This window comes from Setaria italica, chromosome I, assembly GCF_000263155.2.
Source record: "Setaria italica strain Yugu1 chromosome I, Setaria_italica_v2.0, whole genome shotgun sequence".
Taxonomy (NCBI): domain Eukaryota; kingdom Viridiplantae; phylum Streptophyta; class Magnoliopsida; order Poales; family Poaceae; genus Setaria; species Setaria italica.
Genome location: NC_028450.1, coordinates 39807011 through 39828994, shown reverse-complemented (window position 1 = coordinate 39828994; position 21984 = coordinate 39807011). Strand labels below are relative to the sequence as shown.

The 21984-nt window shown below is 45.9% G+C and overlaps 3 protein-coding genes and 1 non-coding gene across 6 annotated transcripts; all 4 read left to right on the top strand.

Annotated features, from left to right (window-relative positions):
* Positions 1 to 1326: 1326 nt before the first annotated feature.
* LOC101752744 (chaperone protein dnaJ 6) lies at positions 1327 to 5578 on the top strand. The gene is made up of 6 exons (XM_004954086.3): positions 1327 to 1699; positions 2259 to 2352; positions 2541 to 2611; positions 2688 to 2750; positions 3539 to 3841; positions 5180 to 5578. The coding sequence occupies exons 1-6, from the start codon at positions 1559 to 1561 to the stop codon at positions 5327 to 5329; spliced, it is 822 nt and encodes a 273-aa protein (XP_004954143.1). The 5' UTR covers positions 1327 to 1558; the 3' UTR covers positions 5330 to 5578.
* Positions 5579 to 5745: 167 nt separating this feature from the next.
* Positions 5746 to 5818, top strand: TRNAA-CGC. Its single transcript has one exon. It is a non-coding gene; the product is annotated as a tRNA-Ala (tRNA).
* Positions 5819 to 6992: 1174 nt separating this feature from the next.
* LOC101786378 (probable NOT transcription complex subunit VIP2) lies at positions 6993 to 16875 on the top strand. Of its 3 annotated transcripts, XM_022826578.1 has the most exons (17): positions 6993 to 7194; positions 7985 to 8084; positions 8739 to 8844; positions 8934 to 9097; positions 9274 to 9634; positions 10238 to 10444; positions 10519 to 10620; positions 13448 to 13533; positions 13608 to 13685; positions 13802 to 14221; positions 14356 to 14408; positions 14497 to 14549; positions 14642 to 14683; positions 15119 to 15263; positions 15348 to 15433; positions 15516 to 15603; positions 16226 to 16875. In XM_022826578.1, exons 2-11 carry the CDS (start codon positions 8067 to 8069, stop codon positions 14368 to 14370), a joined length of 1557 nt encoding a protein of 518 aa, XP_022682313.1. In that variant the 5' UTR covers positions 6993 to 7194; positions 7985 to 8066; the 3' UTR covers positions 14371 to 14408; positions 14497 to 14549; positions 14642 to 14683; positions 15119 to 15263; positions 15348 to 15433; positions 15516 to 15603; positions 16226 to 16875. The 3 variants fall into 3 exon arrangements, with proteins under 3 accessions (XP_022682313.1, XP_012704407.1, XP_012704409.1); XM_012848953.2 differs by lacking the exon at positions 14356 to 14408 and having other exon boundaries at positions 16226 to 16868; XM_012848955.3 differs by lacking the exons at positions 10238 to 10444; positions 14356 to 14408 and having other exon boundaries at positions 16226 to 16868.
* Positions 16876 to 17088: 213 nt separating this feature from the next.
* LOC101785420 lies at positions 17089 to 19802 on the top strand. Its single transcript, XM_004954083.3, has 4 exons — positions 17089 to 17910; positions 18010 to 18090; positions 18299 to 18379; positions 18473 to 19802. The coding sequence occupies exons 1-4, from the start codon at positions 17649 to 17651 to the stop codon at positions 19660 to 19662; spliced, it is 1614 nt and encodes a 537-aa protein (XP_004954140.1). The 5' UTR covers positions 17089 to 17648; the 3' UTR covers positions 19663 to 19802.
* The last annotated feature ends 2182 nt before the right edge of the window (positions 19803 to 21984 follow it).

Below are 21984 nucleotides of genomic sequence, written 5' to 3'. Positions count from 1 at the left end.
GAACCTTCTGGAGGCGCGCCTCCGAAAATATCTCTGGCTCCAAGCCCCATCTCGGCCGTCCGTCCCGCGTCATCCGCGCCGGACGGCCCGGATCGCGCGCCGGCGCGTGGGCAGAACCGGCACTTCGCAACTGCTGGCGCTGGGGCCCGCTGGGCTCTCGATCCTTCTTGTACGAAGTTGTTGCTGTGTGGTGCTGACTTGCTGCTTGCTGTGTGCTTTCTGGATGCTGGCCCCAGTCATCATTATCATAAAATAGCTTTGTTGTTTGTTTGTTTTTTTTGAGGTGAGCTTTGTTGTTGGATTAGAGGGCCTAGCCCCTTCTTTTTTTTTGTCCCTTCGAATTTGTAGAGTCACGAAACGAGAAAATTAGGAAATAAAGGCAACTTGCGGATGAATAGACATAGAGCTAGCTGTACGGGAATTATGGCTTGGATCGTGTCTTTATTTTTGGAGAATCTTTGCGTTTCGCTTTCGGAAAAAGGACGCCGTAATTAGTACTAACACAGGCTGAAAATGACCGGCAAGCTATCCGTTTGCACTATCATTACAAAGAGATTCCAATCAAATGAGCTTTTTGGTTGAGATCTCACTCGTCCAGTGCGACTGCAGTGATCGATGGCTGAACGCTGAACACCGATAGTGGTGGAATAGTCAGCGAGACCATAATTTAACCTTTCTGCCTGTCATGTAATAGGCAATAGCTGCAATATGAAGCATATGTAAAGCAGTTAAGGTTTCTTCATTTGAAGAGGTATCTAAAAAGCTAAGCGACCGGATGGAATATAATTTAAACTGCCACGTATTAAACAAAAACTAAAGTCACTACCGTACCAAAAGTTTATAGAAACTTGACGCTCCTTCGATGAACAGTGTACAGAGGGGAGATGAGACACGCCCAAATTGGATAGTTTCATTTTTCTTATTAGATATACAACTTAGTACTCCATCCTTCTAACGAAGAGGAGTATTTATTGGAGGAGATAGTACGATTTTATTCTCTCCGTTGTTTTAGTTTTTCTGAATACATTATTATGTATCTAGACATAGGGTATATTTAAGTGTATAATAAAGTCTACTAATTTAATAAAATTAAAACGAGTTAGATTGCAACCGTAGTCAACAGTGTGCACAGAGATGTCTGATTATGTGAATATGCTAGTATAATAGTTTTATTTTTTGCTTAATAACGGCGCATCCTTCTCTGTCTGCTGCACAGTACCATCTGGAAACAGGGCCCAGTTGGCTCGTAGTAACGTCCAACGGAGCACGCAAAAAAAAAAAAAATCCTACGAGGAGAAATATTTAACGGGCAAGTGGGCATCATGGCCGTGTTTCTGGAGGCTTCCTGGGGGTGCGTGGAGACAGAGGGAGAGGTGGGGAAGAACGAAGAAGAACAGGCGCCATCCGCTTCCTTCCTTCCTCCTTCCTTCCCCCTCTCCCCCTCCCCCGCCGCCGGCGCCTCTCCGCGCGTGCCGACAGGGCCTCGCGGGTCGCCGCGCCCGTACGTAGCGCGCGCGCGTGCGTGCCGGAGGAATTAGACGTCTCCGGCGACGACGGCATGGACGCTGGGGGAGAGAAGTGCGGCGACGCGGCGGCGGCGGCGCCCGGGGAGGCCGGCAGCGACCTTTACGCGGTCCTCGGGCTCAAGAAGGAGTGCTCCGACGCCGAGCTCAAGGTCGCTTACCGGAAGCTCGCCATGGTGAGCAATTGGATTCGTCCGGTTTCGCAGCGCCTTTCTGTCATCGGTTGCTGCTGCCTGCTGCATGTCGTTCTTGATTTGGCTATCGAGTTGTGTGCGTGCCCTGTTGGTGTCGCTGTAACCTGTCGAGAAAGGAAACGTTCTTCGCTGGTAATTTGGAGTTTCACTAAGATAGATTGGCGCCGAAGTTCATATTTGATCTATCCTATCTTACTGCCTATTTTCCTGTGCCGATAATTCGATGACCTGTCCCGGTAGTATTTCCTTTTTTTTTTCATATAATTATACATAGCCATTACGATCTAGCAATGGTGATTTTTATTTGGGAATTTCGGGGCTGAATTTATTATCTGTATCAACTTCAATTGTGCCAATCTTTTTATTAAATGCATCAATATTTCATATACTAATCAGACACATCTGAATCCAAATGCATGCCAAGACAAGTCTGGCCTGGGCAGACAAAAGCTCGAGTGATTGCAGGCAGTTATTCTGTTCAATTCTAGAATATATGTTCAATGAAAAGGATTCCTAATATTTCTGTCCAATTGCTTTCCAGAGATGGCACCCGGACAAATGCTCCTCCTCCAGCAGCGTGAAGCACATGGAGGAAGCCAAGGAGAAGTTCCAAGAGATCCAGAGCGCCTATTCCGGTCTCAATCTTCCTTCTACTAGCACCCGCCCCCCTGCTCTGTTCCATATTGGCAAACCACCCCACTTCACCTGTTACAACGACTAACCAGCATCTAATAAACTGAACACCAGCAAACAGACCAATATAGCCTGTTGGTAAACTTATTGCATGGAGCCCCCGGGCTCCCATGCTATTGTTCTTGTGCAGTCCTCTCCGACGCCAACAAGCGGTTCCTCTACGACGTGGGAGTATATGATGATGAGGATGACGAGGATAGTGTAAGCATCTATGCTTTCTCTTTGTCACATAGTTCTGGTTACGACAGTAGAGTGATGTTTCCTGCTGCTGTTGCAGCTGCAGGGGATGGGGGACTTCATTGGTGAGATGGCCCAGATGATGAGCCAGGCACGACCGACGGTAAGAGCCGATAGAACTACGGTCCTAGTTCACGGTGCTTCTTTGTAGCGTCAAGGGCATGACTTAGCTACTATGGATGGTGATTCGCTGCAAAAGTCATACTTACATTTTATTGTCATACGCATGAGGCTTCAGCATGAAATTCCAGCTAGCACATGTTGTCACATGCTAACATCATCTCATTACAGACTCGTAATATTATTAATTAGAGCTATGCTTACAAAGACAAACATCCTCGGTTCTACCGCTTCCTTTTTCAGAAATTGTTACTCTAAACAAACGCACATTCTTCCTTGTCTCTATTATGATCCCTATCCTGATTGTTAATCTTTGTCAGAAATTCTTTATGCTTATTCTGGGACATAATACTGGTTTTATGTGGGTATATGCAAAGTTCTTCGTGAAGTGGCAAGGAAATAAGACGTTGAACCTTTTTTAACCATGGACATGACCTTTTGTATCCTAAAAATGTTAGGATATGCTACCAATGTGTTCCCAAGGCTTTGCTTTGGTTTAAACTAAACAACATATAGAAAACTTCAATATCTTTATATAGTTTTTGCTGGAATTTGTATGTTTCGTGTTCATGTACACAGGCTTAAAAAAGAAGGAATTGTTATCAAAGCTCCGTGTCCTGCACGGTTTTTAGTGGATACTAAAAGCTGAATTTTTAGGTGATTTTTTTCGGAACCTAGCTGGAAACCGACATCTTTTTCCTGGACCTGATGTATCAACAAGAGAGGGAGAGAGAATGGCAACACAATAACCATGGACTGTTGGTTTTGCAGAGGCAGGAAAGCTTTGAGGAGCTGCAGCAGCTGTTCGTGGACATGTTCCAGTCTGATCTTGATTCAGGATTCTGCAATGGGCCAAGCAAGGGCCATCATGTGTATGGGCAAGCCCAAAGTAGAACATCCTCAACCTCACCTTCATCATCACCGTCTCCTCCTCCGCCTACTAAAGTAATGGACGCAGAGGTGCCATCATGTAATGGCTTCAATAAGCGGGGTTCATCAGCAATGGACTCGGGGAAACCTCCAAGACCTGTGGATGCTGGGGTGGGTCAGAGCCAGGCTGGCTTTTGTTTTGGGGTAAGTGCACCCGTCATTATCAATTTACTGTGCTTGATAATGATGCCATGTGGCAGGAATCACAGCTACTTACTATGTAGGTAAATACAATTTACTTCTGAAGATGATCATGAAATGGACGATTAGGCATAATCCCATCTGATATAGGAGATTGTTTATAAACAATGACTTTGCTTTGACATTTTGTTTTATGCCTTTCTTTTTTTTGGAAAATGATTGTGGTGCTTTGTGTCTTTCTGAGCATATTCCAGATGCCTGTAGATTCGCCTGCAAAGTATGAGGTCTCTAGATGTCATAAAAAGAATTGGGTGGCTATGTTATCACTAGTTACAGAAGTCCTGATTTCGCTTGATAGTATGAGCATCGTATAGTTGCATGTCTTCAGTCTGCTATCCTAGATGTTGATTTTGCAGTTGTTCCTTCCAATGTCGTGGACTACAAATTTTTCCCATGGATTTGGAATTTTAAGGTCTATGGAAGAAACACAATTCCAGCATGGCTGCTCATTCTTTAAATAAGTTCTTTTTAGTCAATAACTTTTTAGTCTATGCTTTTATCCATTGGCTGAAGGCTGTAGATCTTGGGTTACTTAGTGGACCCTGTTACATGTTTGGACCTAAGCCCTTCATGGTGTTTAGTAGTCATAACTCATAATGATCACATGATAGTCCAATAAACTGTTGAGATACCGTGAAGGGGCTAGGAGAAGCTCCACTACTAGATGTATCTTGGCATGAGGACTTGCTTAGCAGATATGACGTTTCTGGATAAGGTATTTCAATGACAGGTAGACCATTGCTATTGTTGTGGTCCATATGGTACCAGTCCACTGCCCACCGTGTATAGCTGTTTGCAATTGGATTTTTCGTATCCTCATGATGTGACGTCTCATATTATATGTCATTTTGAGTGGTAGCAAGGTTTCGACTCCCGATGAGTTTTATTACCTTCAGCGTCAGAATGGATATACGGATCACGCATCTCATTTTCTGTCACGCATCCCTTTCTTGGACAATTGGATTCATAGTCGTGTGCCTTTGCTGACTTGTCCGTGTGCTTTTGCTGTTGGAAGGTTCACGCTCCAAGTCATACCTTAAATTGCCAATCGGTGGTGCTTTATGATAAGGCTGAATCTATGCTCTGATGTTCAATATTTGTTCTTTTTCTTGAGAACCCAATTGAACTAGTGGCGCCAGTTTCTTTGGCTGTTGCTGAGCTTAGACAAGCTTTTGGTGTACGAATGACATATTGACTGTTGCACTAAAGGTCCACCTCAGCTGGACTGATTCACGAATCTTTGGCACTGAAGGTTGCTCATTTTATTTTGCCTTTTTGAAGATGAGTGACACGAAGCAAGTGCCGCAGACCAGAGGCCCGAACACCAGCAGGAGGAGGAACGGCCGGAAGCAGAAGCTGTCGTCGAAGCACGATGTTTCATCAGAAGATGGCACCGCAGGTTCCCAGCACCAGCAGCATGTAGTAGTTTGACCCGTGTTGTACTCATTTGTTGGTCCTTGGCCGTGTCAAGGACCCTATTGCAGCCAGCTGCTGGTAGGGCACAGCATGTTGCCTTTGCCAGTTGCTGTGATCGAAGAGGAGTTTAGATGATCGTAGGCCTTACCTTGAGACCTTCATGTGAAACTCGTCGATGCTACCGCATTTTTCTTTCTCCATCTGTGTTGCCTGCGTTGCACCAAGACAGTGACTTCCAATTGATTCAGTTCTTATTAACATCTAGTCATAAGTTGGTGCTTGTCGATCGAGTTAAGACATTAGGATGGTCGTCAACCGGCATAGGTAGGATTGGATAGGATAATTGGCAAAGACAGTTCCTCAAGGAGGCATAGTGTACCAATGTTCATTTTTTCAGTAATCAAATTGTTGTTGACGAAGATAACATCAACGGGGACGTAGCTCATATGGTAGAGCGCTCGCTTCGCATGCGAGAGGCACGGGGTTCGATTCCCCGCGTCTCCAAGACTCCATTTTCTATGTTTTTGCCAACTACTTCGTATTTCCTCATCACTACCGCTTATACTAGCTGATACACGTAGGCAGACATCCTCCTAATACATTTGCTTAATATAACACTCATGAATTGGTATATGCTTCTTCATGTTTTTTGCAAAAAAAAATTTACCTCGCATTTGCCACCTAATATAACATGCAGAGGGATCGTCATAGAGGAAGCAAGCTAAAGGCGCATCAATATAGACGCCTCTTGTAGCTACAGATCAGGCTAGGGGGTGGCCGATACGGAGAAGGCAACAACATTGGTGGTGGCCTACATCTAGAGAACGAGGGTACATATAGAGGAGAGGAGAGGCAACAATCGGCAAGAGAACGAGGGTACTAGAAGGGCTAGGACGGAGAGGTAGGAGCCATGTGAAATAGCGGCCGCGCTCATGTCTTGGCGGTGGCGAAGCAAGCATCTCCGATAACCTCTTTGCGGTGGTGGGTTAGCGGTGACACATTAGAGGGGTGAGACGCATCGTGATATTAGACCATTGATGCCTTGTACAAAGCCTGGTCCAACTATTCCTGTGTGTCCACGAAACCAGGCTTGATGGTCTTCCTCGCATTAGGTGGATCTGGCTAGAGGGCTAACCGAATAACCAAACACCAAGAATGTGCTTTGCACAAATATCTCCAGGACCTAAGCTAGGAAACCAAATAGATCCTCAGGAGCTCTGACCATCCAAGCAAGATATCACGGACGTAGTCGTGTGACTAGTGAGATCGACATGGGCATCCAATATATACATACAAGAGATTTGGAGCAAGCCAATCCTACGAGCTGGGAGTCGAAACTCTTGACCTGACGCTCAACGGACTGCTACTGTACGATTGCACTACGAGCATGTTCTCTTGAGATCTGTCCCAAATTATTAGTCCTTAACTTATTTTTTAAATTTATGGAATTTGCTATATTCGGGATGGAGGGAGCAACTCGTAAGTAATAAAACTGTAATACCTCAGTGCTGCAATTTAACGAGCGAAGGCAACAGATCAGGCCCGTTTAGTTTCGTATCCCCCACAGCCGCCACAAAAGAAGTCCATTACCGAGTACCGGCCCACAGCCCACAGCCCAGATCTCCTAAGGATCAAAAGTCCAATGTAACGGACCAAAAGTCCAAAACCCACCTACGGCTCCCCCACTCCTCCTTTTGTCCTCCCCTCCGCTCCCCTCGTCGCCTCTCCGCGTCAGCTACCATCCCCTCACCGTCGCCGACGCCGCCCTTCTGCCCCTCCAGGGGCTCCACATCCCCCAAAATCCGCAGCGCACACCGCCGCCACCGCCGCCGTGGAACCCGATCTTCTTCCTCCCGCGTGACAGGCGCGGGCTCCCATCGGTGAGCAAGCCATAGCCCCGCTTTGCCCTAATTTCCCCGACATAGCCTCCGCGATTCCGCTCCCATCCAACTCCTTCGCGCACTGTTCGCGTCCTTTGATTTGATTCTACGTGTGTTCCTGTTCGTCCGTGCAGCGATTGCTTGTATGGAGTGGGATTGTGTTATGCGCTTGCTGGAATTTGCCTTCCATTTGTGGACGTGTGTTATATTGAGATCGGCGTGCTCGTGCGTGCAGGGTTGAATCGAGGGAATGGGATTGTATTCTAGGGGTTCAGTAGTTTCAGGGTCTACTTTGTGTAGTGTGTTGCTGTCTTGTTGTGCTGATCAGGTTATTCTGGAATGCAGTCGCGGTGGTTTACAGCAGAAAGCCAGAAATCAGGCTTGCAACTCTTGTACCTATTCCGGGCTGATAAAAAATTTGGCACGTTTTCATACGATGCTGATTTATGCTGCAGTTTAGATATTGTGAGAAGTAACATTCAGTTTCTGAGTAACTTCCTTACATTGTTGCATCTATCCTTTCCTGGCTTTTAAAGTGAGCCTTTTTATATTTTTATAGAAGTTTCTCTTTTTTTTGGTTGTTCATGTTGGTTTTCATCTCGAGCCAGTTGGGATTAAAATTTTTTGTTACCGTTGTTGTTGATGTGGCATTTCAATTGAAAAGTTAATCCGATTAGTGGTATCTTTCATTGCTGTACTTGCTATTGTTTAACTTGTTTAAATATTAGTCATCTTCCTAGGATTCCTTATTGTGCTGGCTACTTACAATCATATCCCTGTTCTGTTTCAGATTGGAAGAGCTTGCTGCATTATGCATTTTTGGTGGATAATCTTCATTTGCTCCTGACTCTTCACTTGTTGTTGTCTCCAAAATGTCAGGCTTGCTGAATGTATGTACTTACACGATTGTACATGCCTCTTTCTTGCTATCATTATGTATTCATGTTGTATGTTTCTATTTGTTTACTACTCCCTCCATCCCAAAATACTATTCGTTTTGACTTTTCTAGATACATAACTTCTGCTATGTATCTAGACGTAGTATATATCTAGGTGCATATCAAATGTTATGTATCTAGAAAAGTCAAAACGAATAGTAATTTGGGACGGAGGTAGTACCTTAGGTCCAGAGTATATGTTATTCTTGAATGAACAGATTCAAGCTTTCATAACCATCGCTAGGCATATTTTAAAGGGATATCACTTAAAAGTTATGAAAGGAATTGTCAACAAAAGAACACCAAAATATCACCGCAATTTTTTCATGCTCAATTTGTACATTGGAGACTGTATCAACAAGTAAATCATGACAGTGGTATCGTTACTTTGTGATTTGGTAGGTTACTGGTTTGTTTGTTTAGCTGCATTTCTTTTTGTAGACAACAGACGAGTATTTCATCTTTGAACTCTTTGATAACCGTTTCATACTCGAACATCTTTAGGAGCCTGCTTAACTCAATATGGACTTGCACTTTTGCTTGAGGTTTACGTAACTTAGTATCCTATTTATTTTTTATATAATTCAATTCTTCTTTCCTTTGCAGTCAAACCTTAATAGTTCCGCGTCAAATCTTACGGACTCAACCGGAAGACCATTTACAGCATCCTTTTCGGGTCAATCCGGATCAATTCCAGGCTTCCATCATTCTGGTTAGCATATAATACTAAACTTTTGCTAGTCCAGTTATATTACACAATGTTGATGAAGTAAAAGCCTTCTTTTCCTGATATTTTCAAAGGTTTGCACAACATTCATGGAAGTTTCAACCTTCCAAGTATGCCTGGACCACTTGCACAAAGGAATGGTGCAATGAGTGGCCTTCCATCCTCTGGGGTTCAACAACCTGGAGGGAGCATTTCTGGGAGATTCACTTCAAATAACCTTCCGGTTGCCATGTCTCAGGTCCTAATGCTCACTTTAATTCATATTGCAGTTCCTTTTCTTATTCTGTGGTAAGGATACATTCATGTTAGTGCCTTATCGAATCCAAGGACCAAATTTTCGAAGTTGAAGTGGCAGTGTTCTCTTTCTATGCATCCATGCGGAGCAAGATTTTTTATTATTTGGTCCTGTTGCAGATTCCACATGCACATTCTGGTGTCAGTGGTAGAGGGATGAATGTTGGCGCAGGTCCAGCATTTAGTAGCAGCATGAGTATTGGTGGTAACATTCAAAGCTTATCCTCGAGCTTGGGCGCCGGTGGTAGTCGCAATTCTGTTCCTGGGATGTCAGTATCTCCATCTTTAGGAAACTTGGGTCCACGGATCACAAGTTCTGTAGGAAATATTGTAGGTGGAAGTAATATTGGAAGAAATATAAGCTCTGGTGGCTTATCTGTGCCAAGTATTGCATCACGGATGAATCTGAGTGGCAATGCTGCGAGTGGTAGTCTAAATGTGCAAGGATCCAGCAGGATTATGAATGGCCTGCTTCAGCAAGGTAATTGATCACACAATACACATACCCCATAAATATGTTGAATATCTATTTTTTATAGATGGACTTCATGTTTCATTGTTGGTTGCTTCTCGTTCTGTTTAGTTGTAGCTTAACTATACTTGAAAATATTTTTGATATGTTGGTTGTCCACTTGCTTTCTTAAAGTTATGGGAATTTGGGCATATGAAATAAACAGCCAACACCCCATTATGGCCAAAAGATATAGTTTCTTTTGTAGCCTTTTGTATCAGCATGTAGCTTCTGCTTCGGTTAAATAGGTGGTGCTAGAGAGCAAATTGTGAGCTAGTTTTTGTAATTGTGACAATGAGCCAAATAAAGTGAGAGGCAGAAGTACTGCCTCATGAAAGATTCCCTCAGTTGAACACTTGAACCAAGTTTCGTACATTTCCAGTTTTCTCCTTGTCATGTACTGCAGGGCAACTCTTGTAACTCAGATGTATATAGCATAAAAGGATCCTGATAAAAAATTGTGTATTCTATTATTTTGTATAATAGTGAAATGGTTAATAAGGAGTGTGCATAGTACTTATCTGTATATCAGAGTGCATGTCTCATCCAGCCCCCTTTTTTATCTGAAACCAGCATCCCCTCAGTTGATAAATATGTTTGGAAGTTCATATCCAACATCTGGAGGGTCATTATCACAGAACCAAATTCAAGCCGGAAATAATTCTCTAAGTTCTATGGGTATGTTGCATGATGCCAATGATACTGCTCCATTTGACATAAATGATTTTCCCCAATTGACTGGTCGACCTAATTCCGCTGGTGGTCCACAAGGACAATATGGTAAAAGTGCTGGAAACCAATATATTTCTTATTATGATTTGGAGGATGCTTTTGCTGATTTCTTTAAATTGCAGGATCATTACGCAAGCAAGGAGTTGGTGTTAATACCATTGTTCAACAAAACCAGGAATTCAGCATTCAAAATGAAGACTTCCCGGCTTTGCCTGGATTCAAAGGTTGTTACAATCAAATTTGTTACTATAAATTGTCTGTTGATTTAGTGGGATTTTCTCATTTTGGCAATGGCGGTGCATTGTCTGTTTGATTGTGTTACTATAACCTTGACCTTCGTCAGCTGTGTGCCTTTTACAATTTGGTGTTAAACTGGCTCTTGCTACTTTGTACTTATGTTGAGCAACGTCTGAACTGTTTAGTAATCAACAATATGGTCCTGACTTGTGTTTTGAACTCCATATTTCCTTCACTATTTATAGTTTGCGGAAGGCTGCCATGTTTTCGTGTTTTTTATGTGAGATCATTTTTACCATCTTGATGCAATTGATGTGAGATCTTCTCACCATCTTAATCCGATTGATGTGAGATCTTTTTGCCATCTTGATGTGAGATCTTTTGTTGATGCAGTGCACTAGGTCCCTAACTTTAGGTTATGCTGGTCACTTTAGCTTTGTCCTAAGTCAAACTTTCCCCAACTTTGACCAAGTTATAGAACAAGCATCAACATGTACAATATTGAATTAGTTTAATTGAATTCACCATAAAATATGTTTTGATAGTGCACTTATTTGGTATTGTAGATGTTAATATATTTTTCCAGAAACTTGGTCAAAGTTAGGGAAGTTTGACTTAGGACAAAAGTAAAGTGACTATTAATTTGAAATGTAGGGGGTAGCTTACAAAGTCTTAACTTTGACAGACCCTTCGAATAGAAAGACACAAGTAGTATCCAGATGAGCATTTGCATGCGTTGACAGCAAACCTACCAAAGGTATAAGATGATGTCAATTGTCAATGGTTCTTAATGGCAAACTCGCCACCTTGCCACCCAAAAAATGGGCACTTCATGACTTAGGGTTGTTCGTTCACGGGTTTAGCCAGTTTGGTAGCAAAAAACGAACCCAACAAGACCACGTTTGGTCTCACTAGTTTACACGGTTTAAACCAGTGCACTACAACCCACGTACACAGGCAGGGATGCTCGCCGCCATTGTCACCAGGTACAACGTCTCTACCTGCCTTGGCCCTTCCTGATGGTGTGATTCCCTCCATTTTCCTCCCTGTGGTGCCCTCAGCCCTCCTGCTTTCCCCCAATATCACAGAGCAGCTTTTTCACCCAGTGAAGGATGCCTGCCACAGGACAGAAAGGAGCAGAGCATTTATTTCAGAAATGCCTCCCAATAGAGAGAGCAGTAGTGAGGATCTTCGCTTCTTGAGGTCAATTCCAATAACTCACGGCCAAGAGTTAGCCGGGGCAGTGGCCTTCTTGCATCAGCCTCAGTGCCACAGTTGCCGATTCGGCATGGCTCCTTTGGCGTGCCATTCCTATCCCCTGCTGCTCTTGCAATGCATCTGCCTGCGGTAGCTGTTGCGTTGTGCCGGACTCGTTGAACACAGGCTGATGAGTGATGACGACTTGATAGGTGGCTTGATGTTTCTGCTTGCTGCCTGGATTAGACGGGCTAGCTGGTTTAAGCTTTGATCCAGCTCAACCTGTGCAGAAACCATAGATACGGTTTAGATGAGCTGGTTTAGCGGTTTGTTTGGGTTTGGAACCAAATCACAAACGTGGCTAGCACAACTGTAATGCTACATTGGTAATAAGAAGGGGTCAATATTGGGATTATTCATCAATCAATGGTCAACTGGAATTACCATGGACCATCATTGTTTGATGGTCAATAAGGGGAAATTCATCAACAAACGGTTCAATTATAATTTATAACTCGCCAACTTGTGTGTACATGCCAGCCAGCCTGTTATCCTGCTGTCCTGTCAGCATTCGAGTAATAAAAACAATTTCCTGATATGCTGGCTAACTGCATTGTATATACAATACATTGTTGGACACTAGCTAGAACACAAATTGAGTACGTAACTCCTGAGTTTTTTTTTGAATGATGTTGGGAATCATCTTTTCACAATTCACACAGATAATTTATTGTATGATCTTGTCATGTTGTGCTTGTAAATGGGAACGACATGAGTGCTACACTACAATCCATATTAGACATGGAAGGTAAATCAGGCCATTATGAGGTATAGCACCTGAAGCATCCAGAGATGTTCTAGTCTTCTCATGAGACCTGGCCATTTCAAGCAAAATAGCGCTAAAGAAACCTCCTAATGATGAGATGCAGTTGCTACTGACACAATGTTGCCACCCTTTTAGCTGGGAATACATACCTTGAGCTCTGTACTGTCTGAAGTGTCACAGCTCTTTTTTTTGTTGTGTCTTTTGTGATGCACCAAAATGATAATACATGTAGGAAAAGAAAGTTTTGCAGTAAGGTCTTACTTTTGGCCCAATTTTTGCCAGCCTTTTTCCTTTCGTTAAGAAAAACATGCACCTTGGTTGATTGCATCTAATCTTCGCCTTTAAATCATTTTCCGTAAAAAGGGCTGATTGTTTTGGAACTTGCCATATCAAAGGTCAATTCACATAGTGACTCTTTCAATTGTGTTAGCTTTCTTGAATGGTTGCTATCTAAAAACCTGCCTTTTAAGCTGTTTCTTGCTCATCAGAGCCTCAGTGCTTCCAAAAAAAAAAACACGACCACGGGAGGAGACTCCCCCGGGCTTTGTTCTAAGAAGGTGCCGTCCTTCGAACCCGGGTCAGGATGGGAGTTTCAACGACCCTTGGAGTTCAACGCTCTAACCGGTCCACCGTGAGAAGCTTGGTGCCTGAGTGCTTCATAAACCTGCACTCTCTTATGTTCTATTGATTCAAACATTCTTTTTATGGACATTGCACTACCTTAATGCAATCATCTTTTTCTAACTCCGTTTTAACAAGTTGGACAATATAATAGCCTCTCATGTTATCAGGTAACTCTTCAGATTATGCTATGGAGTTGCATCATAAGGAACAACTTCACGAGAATGTGCCCGTAATGCAAACACAGCAGTATCCTGTGGGTTCTTATTTCTGAAATTTGAATAATCTTTCCCTTGATTTTTTTTTGACATAATATGCACATCTACACAGATGGCAAGGTCAGTTGGCTTTAATTTAGGAAGTAGCTACCCACCAAATCGTCAGCAACACCTGCAAGGTGCTAATTCAGTAAGTATGCTAGGACTTTCCTAACACAACCATCTGATTAACCTCATGATTGAACTTTGATGTTTATGTTGCTCCTTTACTGAACCATGGTAGTAATCTCAATTATGTTCTATCAGGTCCAGAATGCTGGAACCCAAAATATTGGACTAAGACCACTCAGTCAAACTCCTAGTTTGGCATCATATGATCAACTTCTGCAGCAATACCAGCAACCACAGACTCAAAATCATTTCAGGATGCAGCAGATGCCTTCAGCTGCACATTCATTTCGGGATCAGATTCAAAAGATTCAGGGTGGACCGTCACCACCTGACCCATATGGCTTGTTAGGATTACTGGGAGTTATAAGGATGAATGATGCTGAATTAGTATCTCTTGCTTTAGGAATAGATTTAACAACATTGGGTTTGAACTTGAATTCACCTGATAATCTATACAAGACATTTGGCTCACCCTGGTCAAATGAGCCAGCAAAAGGGGATCCTGATTTTCATATTCCAGCTTGCTACTTCTCCGAGCAATCTTCACCATTACAGGTAAGGCCCTGATATCTGCAGGCTATTTTGGATTAACAAGATTTTTAAAACCACGTTATCTGATATAACCCCTTGAACTTTCTCTTGATGTGTCTGGTTCATATTATATCGTAACAAATTCTTTCTTGTTGCAGCAGCTACTTTTTTAGAAGTTTTACATATTAACACCGTTTTACATCTTCTATAGGTTAAAACCACACTATATGATATAATTTCCTTGGATTTTCTGTTGATGGGTCTGGTATTATATTGTAACAAATCCTTTCTTGCTGCAGCCCCTAGTTTTTCAGAAGCTTCACATGTTAACCCTGTTTTACATCTTCTACAGGTATTTATACCTTAAAATGCTCTATCTGATTGTATTAGGCCCGTCATTAGTCACCACATTTTAAGCTAATTATATATTTTTTCCCCTTGCAGCATGCCAAAGGATGAAGCTCAGCTATATGCTGCCTATGAACTGTGAGTACATGGCTGTCATTTCTTTTACATATCCTTGTGTTATAGTTATCTGAGTTTGCGTGCTCCTTGCTTTTTAATGTTCCTGAACACTTTCATCTGTTATAATATTGGTTTAGTCAATGAAGTTTCCACTTGTTACAATATTGGTTGTGTTGATGGTTTTCCAAGTTCGATGAGTCTCTCTATAGCATCGCAATGTTTCCCTTAAGTTTTCCTCTAAGCTTAGCTATTTTAGAGATTAGCCATGCATTATATTCCATTCTGTCTTCTATTGAATAACAGCAGTGGTATCTTACTATATTTGCCAAAAGCTACCTTCTTATGCCATACTTGACAGCCTAGTGCAGCTCAGCTAAACCAAACAGAGCTTAAACTAGGTTTTTTTATGTACCTGTGTATTGTAAATTGTAAAATATATTTGATTTCTGTTCTCAGATGTAATCGAGGATGGTTTTACCATAAAGAATTACGGTCATGGTTCACAAGAATCCCAAACGTGGAGCCTCTAGTCAAGACTCCTCTCTATGAACGTGGGTCTTATGGTCGCTTTGACCCACAGATTTGGGATACAGTCCGTAAGGTTTGGTCATGTTGACTTATACTGAATGAATATGCAGCATCTCCAATGCACTTGCTAATTACAGTTCATCTTGCCCTTCTGCAGGACAACTTTCTTCTCCAATACGAGCTGGTAGAGAAAAGGCCAGCGCTGCCTTCTGTAGCGCAAAATGTTAGATGAAAAATTTCTGGGTAAGACTTCCCATAAACCAAGTTTTTTTTTGTTTGGTGTTCCTTCCATATTAGATAATGATTCCATTGTTATTTTTATCAGGTACCTCCTTGGTCCCGACTCAATTTTGTCCCAGCTGGATGGGACAAAGCTCATATTCACATCAGGGCATCATTACCTAACTCTTAAGGTAAGGTCTAAGATGACTTAGGTCATGCATATCTTCCCATCACCAGAATTTTAAAAAAAAAATCAGTATCAGTATTCCGCAAAATGGAATGACGGAAAGCTTTTGTTCCAAGGGCTAGGTATTATGGGTTTGATTAGGGGATTTAGGTATTGGGATGAGGGCTTACCTGATTCCGGCGGGTTGGGAAGGGGACTGCTTTGGTGGCAGGCGTGGGTGTCATCCAATGTGGTGGTGATGAGAGGGGTGGGGGCGGTTAATGGTGCCCCGTTGGTCAGGTGGAGTAGGGTTAAAGCGGCTGAGAAAATCTGGATGATCAGTAAATTCAACGGCATAGAGCAGTGAAACAGAACCTCGCTCAAGGTGTATCCCTTTCTTTGTCTATCATAACGTTCAATTTGATGTTTCTTAGAAAGATGCAGCATCAGTTGGCATCTTTTTTTTATGTGAACAAAAAAGTGATTATTTGCTTTTTATTACATGTAAGCACAATTAATCATGCATTTCATCTTATCTAATCATTATTTGGTCTGTTGATTGTTTATGAGAAAAGGTGAGTTGATTGCAGTTAATTTTGGGTGCAATTTGAGCATAACTTGTGCCTTCGCTCATTTCACTTGGACAGGACGGGGAGAAACTCAAACTAAAAGGTTGTTCTGATCTGCTGTGAGGAGGCTGCAGAACAGAAGTGGGGGGATGTCCAGCTGACAGCCCTTGTAATTATACTAAACCAGTGGTAGCGAATGTTGCTTCTTTTTTTTTTTGATCGTGGGGAGTGCGTACTCCCTGTAAAGGTTCCTAATGTTCAGGATTAGTTCCGCCTCAAATGACAACACGGCTGCTCTTCACAATGGAACTTCGCTGCTCTGCACAATGTTCAGTATTGTGGTGCGGGAGGTGTGTCCACTGGACATCGCGGAACACGGTGGGTAGTGGGAAAATACGGGATGTCGTGTTGTGTTATCCCTTGACCCTTGGCCCTGAGAACCGACTCGATCGGCCCGGAGCTTCCGTGCCACCCAGCACCTGGCGTCATCGACAGGTAGGTATGTAAACTATCGGGAGAATGGGGTGGCCATTCCCCTCTTGCCTCGTGCATGGACGTATTCAGATTCATACTTTTTTTCTATTTACGTGTCTGTCGGTCTGCTTGCCGTGGTCACCGGGAGTCGGGCGGGTCACAGTCGGCTAGTGTTCGAGTTGTCAATGCCCGGCTTACGGTCCACGGAATACCCCTGAATTAGAGGGTGTATGATACACACCTGTCACATCAGATGTTTGGATACTAATTAGAAGTATTAAATATAGTCTAATTATAAAACTAATTGCACAGATGGAGTTTAATTCGTCTATTAATAGTCCATGATTTGATAATGCGGTGCTACAGTAACTATTTGCTAATGATGGATTAATTAGGCTTAGTAGATTCGTCTTGTGAATTAGTATAGGAGTTCTGCAGTTAGTTTTATAATTAGCTCATGATTAGTCCTCCTAATTAGCGTTCGAACATCCGATGTGATCCTTCTAAAGTTTAGTAACTCGTATCCAAACACCCCCTTAATCTCTAAAGGTGATTTGGAACACGTACACGATTTCCTAGAGAGCTGAATTTTGTCAGGTGGAGCTGTTTTGGCACTAGAGTTGCGTGGTCTATGGGTTATCTAGTCATCTGGTCCTACGGGGAAGAAGTTTCCGCGACCTCAAGACCCGACATGACGCCTCTACATATAGCATCTGATGTGCATGCTGAACTTCTGGGCAAGGCTGAACACTGAGAGGTCAAGTGGTCTGTTTCTGCGCTGGTGTGGTAATGCACGCAAAGAAGAAAAGGATGGATTTGCCAGTCTGGTATCTATCATTTTTTCTCCCCCGAATGGTTTCTGATTTCATGTGCCAGATCCAGCAACCAAAGTTCACAAGCTGACAAGCATTACAAAAGTAGTATTAGCTCTGCTGCAGTATGTGCGGAGCTGTCGAAACTACTCGAAATAAGACGTGCACTGCAATGGCAATATTAGCTCTCCAGTAGTCATGGGTCATGACCCGAAATGCAGAATTCCCTGGGAGCGAGTCAACGAGCACAGAATTCCGAGGAGCCGAAGCCGTTTCTTGAGGAGGAGAAACGGGAGAGTCCGGGTCGTGCCAACCAGAACCAGCTGCCGCCGCTTCCACTCCAAATGAAGGCCTTCACGAAGCTATGGCCGGCGCTCGCGGAGAGCAAGCTCGCCATCGCGGTGTTCGCCGGCCTGTTCGTCGGGGCGGTGGTCTTGTTCTCTGTTCCGCCGCAGTTCCCACTCCATGGCGCTAATGGTGAGCCGCTCTAGGGAATTGCCAAACTTGTCAGAGTCATGATGTATGGCTTGGTTCTCACACTCTCGATCATCACGGCCTTGTTTTGAATTATCGAAGTTCTCTTGCGGGGCTCGCCGGGAAACGGCGGTGCAGGTTCGCGGGCGGATGAGACGAACGGTCCTGCACAGCCGCCGCTAGGTGAGTCTCACTCTAGACAAATGTTTTCTCGCCCTCCAGTCCAGTTGAGTTCATCGTGCATGGCTGCGGCACACACAAATCGCAGTCATGCTCGAAGAGATTTCGCTTCTTCTGAATTCATTCCGAGCAAAATTCTGTATGCTGATGCGATAGTTTTCAGCATTATCTGAAGAATGATCACTGGCTAATTTTGCCGAACATTTTACAGCCGATATGTCAGCAGAAGCTCCAGCACCCACAAAGCAAGCCCAGGAAAAAGAAGCCACGAGTTCTCCTAAAAATTCCACTGGTTCATTCACATGCACTTCTCCTCAGAAATTTACATTGGCTTGCCATTACAGCTTAATTTTATTTTCAGAAATTTCTCTGCATTCATTTGCAGGTAAAGAAATTGCACCGATCTCCGTTCTACCTCCTCTGAAGCCAATCTGCGATCTCTCCGACCGGCGTTACGACGGCTGCGAGATGTGGGGTGACGCGCGCACGGCGAGCGGCGCCAACAAGTCGTCGGTCTACTTCATCCCACCGCCGTCGCAGCTCGCCACCGCCGCGGCAGCCACCTGGAGCATCCGCTCGCAGTCCCGCAAGATGATCGGCGTCCGCGAGGTCACCGTCAGGTCCCTCGACCTGTCGAGCCTCCACGAGGCGCCCGACTGCACCGTCCGCCGGAGCGTGCCGGCCGTGGTGTTCGCGCTCGGCGGCCTGACGTTCAACTACTGGCACGCCTTCAGCGACGTGCTGGTCCCGCTCTTCACGACGGCCCGGGCCTTCGGCGGCGAGGTCGACCTCGTCGCCACCGGTGCCCAGGCCTGGTTCCTCAGCAAGTACCGGCGCGTCCTCGGGGCGCTCTCGAAGTACGAGGTGGTTGACCTCGACGCCGACGGCGAGGTGCGCTGCTACCCGCACCTCATCGTCGGCCTCCGCGGCCACCGCGACTTCGACATCGACCCGGCGCGCGCCCCGAACAACTACGACATGCGCGCCTTCCGCCTGTTCGTCCGGGGCGCCTACTCCCTACCGCCACCAACCGCTCCGCTCCCATGGAGATCGTCCGGCGGCAAGAAGCCCCGGCTCATGATCATTCTCCGGCGATCGACGCGGCGGTTCGTGAACGAGGACGCCATCGTCGGCGCGATCGAGCGGGCCGGGTTCGAGGCGGTGCGCATGGAGCCGACGGCGGCGGCGGGCATGGACGCGGTGTCGCGCGAGGTGGACGCGTGCGACGCGCTCGTGGGGGCGCACGGCGCCGGGCTGACCAACATGGTGTTCATGCGCACGGGTGCCGTGGTGGTGCAGGTGATCCCGTGGGGGAAGATGGAGCCCTACGGCGAGGGGTTCTTCGGCGCCCCGGCGGCGCACATGGGGATCCGGCACGTCTCGTACAGTGTCGCCGCCGAGGAGAGCACGCTGTACGACAAGTACGGAAAGGAGCACCCGGTGATCACCGACCCCGACGTGTTCTACAGGAACGGCAGCAACGCGAGGCTGTACTGGCGAGAGCAGAACATCCGGCTCAACACCACCAGGTTCGCGCCGACGCTCGAGATGGTGAAGCGGATGCTGCGAGAATGAACTGCTGCTCTTGATGATGTAGCATTGTTTTGCAATTAGCATACGCGGACAAATAATGTGTTTCGTTACATTTGCGCCAAAAAAGTTAGTATCTCTGTATCTCACATCTCAGGAAATGTATCAACATTCTCCAGTTTCCATCATATTTATGGATTCTATAGATAGAATACAAGTTTGTAACTAGCACTAGTGTTTTTATTCATAACATATTCAACTAGATCAGCTAGAAAATACGCAGTTCGTTTACCGCAAAAGGGTCGATTCAAAGTTCGACGTGCCAAAAATTGATAGCATGCCAGCATTAACAATATTTAACTGATTCTTTGCTTTTTGGTTACATACTTAGCTGTTTGGAAGCTTTGAACTCGTCTGGTGTACTTGACATCACCACTGGCATGATCGTCATAGCGGTGAAGCTCATGTAATGACAGATGCAAGCCAGGAGCCAAGGGGTCTATAGCCGCACTTGTTTCTGAACATGCATTGACAAAGTGAAGAATTAGCACTACAGTTTTGGCTTCTCCTATCTATTACGGTGATGAGGTGTCCCTCAAGATTCCAGAGCGTGTCATCCTCGCTCATAGCCTTCTTGCCGTCTGCCACTGTTGATGGAGCTTAGTCAGCGCCATGCCGACACATCTGATGGAGTTAGCTAGAATGGAGTTCGGAGGAGCTTTTGAATTCAAAGGGGAAGCACATGATAGTTCCGTTCGTAGTTATCGATTCCCAGAATTAAGACAATGACCGCAAAAGTAGGCAGGAATGTAGGTTTATGCTTCTGCACGCAACGTGAAATTAGGCAGTGAAATTGGCTGGACATACAGCATCACAGCGCCAAACAATGGAAAATCCTGGAGCTCGAGGAGATTGCTTCTTCTGTCCTGAAATGGATTGTTTGGTATGGTAAGTTATCTGAAATTGACGAGGACCCACTTTGGCGTTGAAGGTAGATTTGGCAACCTGGAGATTCCACGCCAACCATCAGCGCCGGCGCCGTGTGTCCCGGCACGCCGATCGATCGTGTTAGCTAGTAACGAGCAAGCGATGCGGGCGTGGGAACTGGGAAGGATCGGCCTGCACGCGCGCGGATGTGTTCGGCCACGATTGCAATCCCTGGCCTCGGACTCTGCCTCTGTTCTGATGAAGGGCGCCATCCACGACCTCGCCGATGAGGCGTACGAAGGTTCGGCACGCACTGGCAACCTGAAAAATCAGGGGACCGTCCGTCCCTGCAATTTATTCTTATTTTTGTTTCTCACTCCATGGATCATGTCAGTCTGAAATTTCACACCATGGTCCGGCGAGGTCGGAGAAGGATTCCCTAGGACGGCGCCGTCGAATCGGATCCTCTGTGGACGCTCCGGGGCTCCGGCACCCTGGCGACGACCAGGCGTGCGGCAGGCCGACCTCAACAGAGGCGGAGGCGGAGCCAGGGATTGGAGACTAAATCAAGGCCGCACAAATCGGATCCAGCGGACTAGAAACGACCCAGGGGCGGACGGTATTTCATTTACCGTCCACCCTGCCCCATCGGCGCTCACCGCGCCGGCTGGCGGCAGCACCGTCGGCCGGAGCGTCCCGGCCGTGGTGTTCGCGCTCGGCGGCTTGACGTTCAATTACGGGCACGCCTTCAGCGACGTGCTGGTCCCGCTCTTCACGACGGCCCGGGCCTTCGGCGGCGAGGTCGAGCTCTCGCGGTACGATGTGGTCGGCCTCGACGCCGACGGCGAGGTCCGCTGCTACCCGCGCCTTATCATCGGCCTCGGCGGCTCCGACCAGACGTGGCGTGAAGCTCGGCGCCTTGCAACGATCAGGGTGGTCTGTACCTGGCGGCCTGCCGCGCGCACGCTAGCCACCGGTTGTCGCGGGGCCGGCCGCCCTCCCTCCGTGCCGCACCGCGCCGATGAGCTGCCTCTCCCGCAGCATGGACACGCCGCCCGGCGGACTGATGGGGTGAGCTCGCAGGGGCTGAACAGAACGCCCCGAAGCGTCCGCGCTGCGGCATGGGCAAAGGATCATGTCGTTCGAGCTGAGGCCACAGCGCCCAGCAACGTACTCGCCAATGAGTCCGCCATTCCTACCGCAGGCCACCCGAAGATCGCTACGAGTTTCCGCGCTTGATTTTCCGTCCTTTAGTTGTGTCTGATCACGAACGAGCAGCTTGGCTGCAAACTACATGCGCCGCCCACACGACACCACGTCGCGCCGCCGTCGCCGTGCTCATGGTGCCGGCTGTGCCACGACCAGCGGCGCAGTCACGGCTGCCGAACAGCCGAAGCCCTTTTCTGCGCCACCCGTTCGGGCCCAGAACGATCGCCGTGA

Excerpts from the sequence above, each read along its gene's own strand:
- LOC101752744 (XM_004954086.3), top strand. The coding sequence starts at position 1,559 with ATGGACGCTGGGGGAGAGAAGTGCGGCGACGCGGCGGCGGCGGCGCCC. Across the intron at positions 2,612-2,687 it reads ATGAGGATGACGAGGATAGT|CTGCAGGGGATGGGGGACTT; the intron begins GTAAGCATCTAT and ends CTGCTGTTGCAG. Across the intron at positions 2,751-3,538 it reads TGAGCCAGGCACGACCGACG|AGGCAGGAAAGCTTTGAGGA; the intron begins GTAAGAGCCGAT and ends TTGGTTTTGCAG.
- LOC101786378 (XM_012848953.2), top strand. Across the intron at positions 8,845-8,933 it reads TCCAGGCTTCCATCATTCTG|GTTTGCACAACATTCATGGA; the intron begins GTTAGCATATAA and ends ATATTTTCAAAG. Across the intron at positions 10,621-13,447 it reads GGCTTTGCCTGGATTCAAAG|GTAACTCTTCAGATTATGCT; the intron begins GTTGTTACAATC and ends TCATGTTATCAG.
- LOC101785420 (XM_004954083.3), top strand. The coding sequence starts at position 17,649 with ATGCAGAATTCCCTGGGAGCGAGTCAACGAGCACAGAATTCCGAGGAG. Across the intron at positions 17,911-18,009 it reads CCCACTCCATGGCGCTAATG|TTCTCTTGCGGGGCTCGCCG; the intron begins GTGAGCCGCTCT and ends GAATTATCGAAG. Across the intron at positions 18,380-18,472 it reads TTCTCCTAAAAATTCCACTG|GTAAAGAAATTGCACCGATC; the intron begins GTTCATTCACAT and ends ATTCATTTGCAG.